The sequence below is a fragment of the Phytophthora parasitica genome (assembly GCF_000247585.1).
Source record: "Phytophthora parasitica INRA-310 unplaced genomic scaffold supercont2.8, whole genome shotgun sequence".
Classification (NCBI taxonomy): Eukaryota; Oomycota; class Peronosporomycetes; order Peronosporales; family Peronosporaceae; genus Phytophthora; species Phytophthora nicotianae.
The window spans coordinates 718233-720256 of NW_008648994.1; the positions used below are offsets into that span (position 1 = coordinate 718233).

Consider the following 2024-nt stretch of genomic DNA (forward strand, 5'->3'; position numbering starts at 1 on the left):
GCGAATCCGACGGTGCATCATGGCGGAGCACTCAAGAGGGTGCTGAAGTATATGGTGGCAACTACTGGTCATGGCATTTGCTTCAAGAAGCCGAAGAAGAATCCTATGGTATTGAAGGCTGCGAGGTCTAAGCTTTGCATCGAAGGGTTCTGTGACTCGGACTGGGGGAATTGCCCGGAGACCAGGAAGAGCGTCACGGGGTACGCACTGTTGATTGCCGGTGGGCCAGTTCCATGGGCAGCTCGCAGGCAGACGATCGTCGCGCAGAGCACGGCCGAGGCTGAGTACGTGGCCGCGTGCGAGGCGTGCATGGAAGGGCAAGCACTGATGAACGTCTTAACAGAGATTGTGCCTACCACCGAGGTGTGCTTCAATCTCGGTGTTGACAACCAAGCAGCTATTGCGCTGGCGTCGAACCCGACGTACAGCAGGAAGACAAGGCATATCGAACTGAGGTTCCACTATGTCCGGGAGAAAGTGGCTCAAGGAGCAGTGAAAATTTGGAAGGTCGATGGCGTTGAAAACCCAGCGGACTTGATGACGAAGCCTCTGGGATACGCACGACTAGCCAAGCTCAAGCCACTCGTCGGTATGAAGCCCGACATTGGCCCAACACCGCGTGAGCAGCGGCGGGTGCGGTTCAGAGTTGCAGTTGACGAGCAAGAAGCTAACGCCAAGGTTGAAGGCATCTCCAAGTGAGTTCCACGCCAGCGTGGAGGGGGGGGGCGTGTTAAAGTGCGGCATCGATTGATGGATAAGTGAATGAAGGTTCCGAGTCCGAGAGCTCTAGACTAGGGGAGGTTTACGAGGAAAGCCACTGTGAAGTCTAGTGACAAGGAATGGTAGCGTAGCGTAGCTAGTTTTGCGGTCAGTGTCAGAGTTACCAAGACGTGCAGAAGTAAACGCGCAGGACGCGCTGCAAATCAAGCTTTACATTTTTGCATCTTAATAGGGGGGGGGGGGGCACGTATTAGAATTATTTTTCTGATTACTGCAGCCGCTACGTAGTAAGCAAATGCCACAAGCATGTGTAGAGTCGTCGTTGAAATCACGTTCATTACACAGTACTGTAGTGACTACTGAATACTCAAGTAGGCGATCCCAGAGCGGCAATTGGTGGATCGATCCGATCGCCTCTCCCTCGGATACCTGGCAAAAGACTGTTTGGACCGGCCCCGAACCCACCATGTATACCCGAGCATTAGAGGTCTTTAGAAAAACCGAAAACCGCATTTTCCGGTTAAATCATATGACTTTTCACCTAACCATAACCGAACAGTCCAAACTTCCAGTCGAACAATTCAATCGAACCGAACAAAACAGCGCTTTTTTACGGTATAGAGTGATCACATTCCAGTTGGAGTGTTGTAACTAAAATCACTCCTCTCATAGCTTAATTTGACGCCTTGAGAAAACTCAGCAGCAGCTTCACGTACACCATGAATGCAAACGAGGCCCACATACTTGACAGTGAGCTGGCTTACTACGCTCGATCGCTAACAAGAGGAGTGACACGGAACTTTAAGGACGTATACCTACTCTCAGTTTCACTCTCACTACTCCGTTCGTCAGAAGACGAGCATTCCGTGTCGTAGTTTGCACGTTGCGATCTTCGGAGCTTGCTCTCGTTGATAAGGGCAGCAGCACTGTTAGCTAGATCCTCCTCCTTCCTAGTCTTAGCCGATTTCTTGGCCTTCTTTTCGTCTAAATACATGCGCTCGAGTTCAATGTAGTCACGGACGAGTCCATTTAGATCGTTGTAGTGGCTTTGGATGTTGACTGCATGAAGGTCTTCTTCTACACCACTGGCACGTGCAGATGATAGCTCGTCGGCCTTAAATTTGGCCTTGAGCAGATTGAGACGATCGCGAACTTGCTTCACGTTGAGTTGAACCTGTATGGCACTAGATACTCCTTTGGCAACTTCCTCCCAGACATGTCCTGTCGTACCTCGCTTTGCTGAGAAGGGTTTGAGGCGGATGAGCTCCAGCATTAGCTCTTGGTCGTGCTCAATCTTGAATCGG

At 50.9% G+C, this 2024-nt stretch overlaps 1 protein-coding gene across 1 annotated transcript; it reads right to left on the bottom strand.

Annotated features, from left to right (window-relative positions):
- Positions 1 to 1483: 1483 nt before the first annotated feature.
- On the bottom strand, positions 1484 to 1993 carry PPTG_05843 (hypothetical protein; the record flags this gene model as incomplete). The annotated part of the gene is made up of 1 exon (XM_008899573.1): positions 1484 to 1993. One exon carries the CDS (start codon positions 1991 to 1993, stop codon positions 1484 to 1486), a length of 510 nt encoding a protein of 169 aa, XP_008897821.1.
- Between the last annotated feature and the right edge of the window lie 31 nt (positions 1994 to 2024).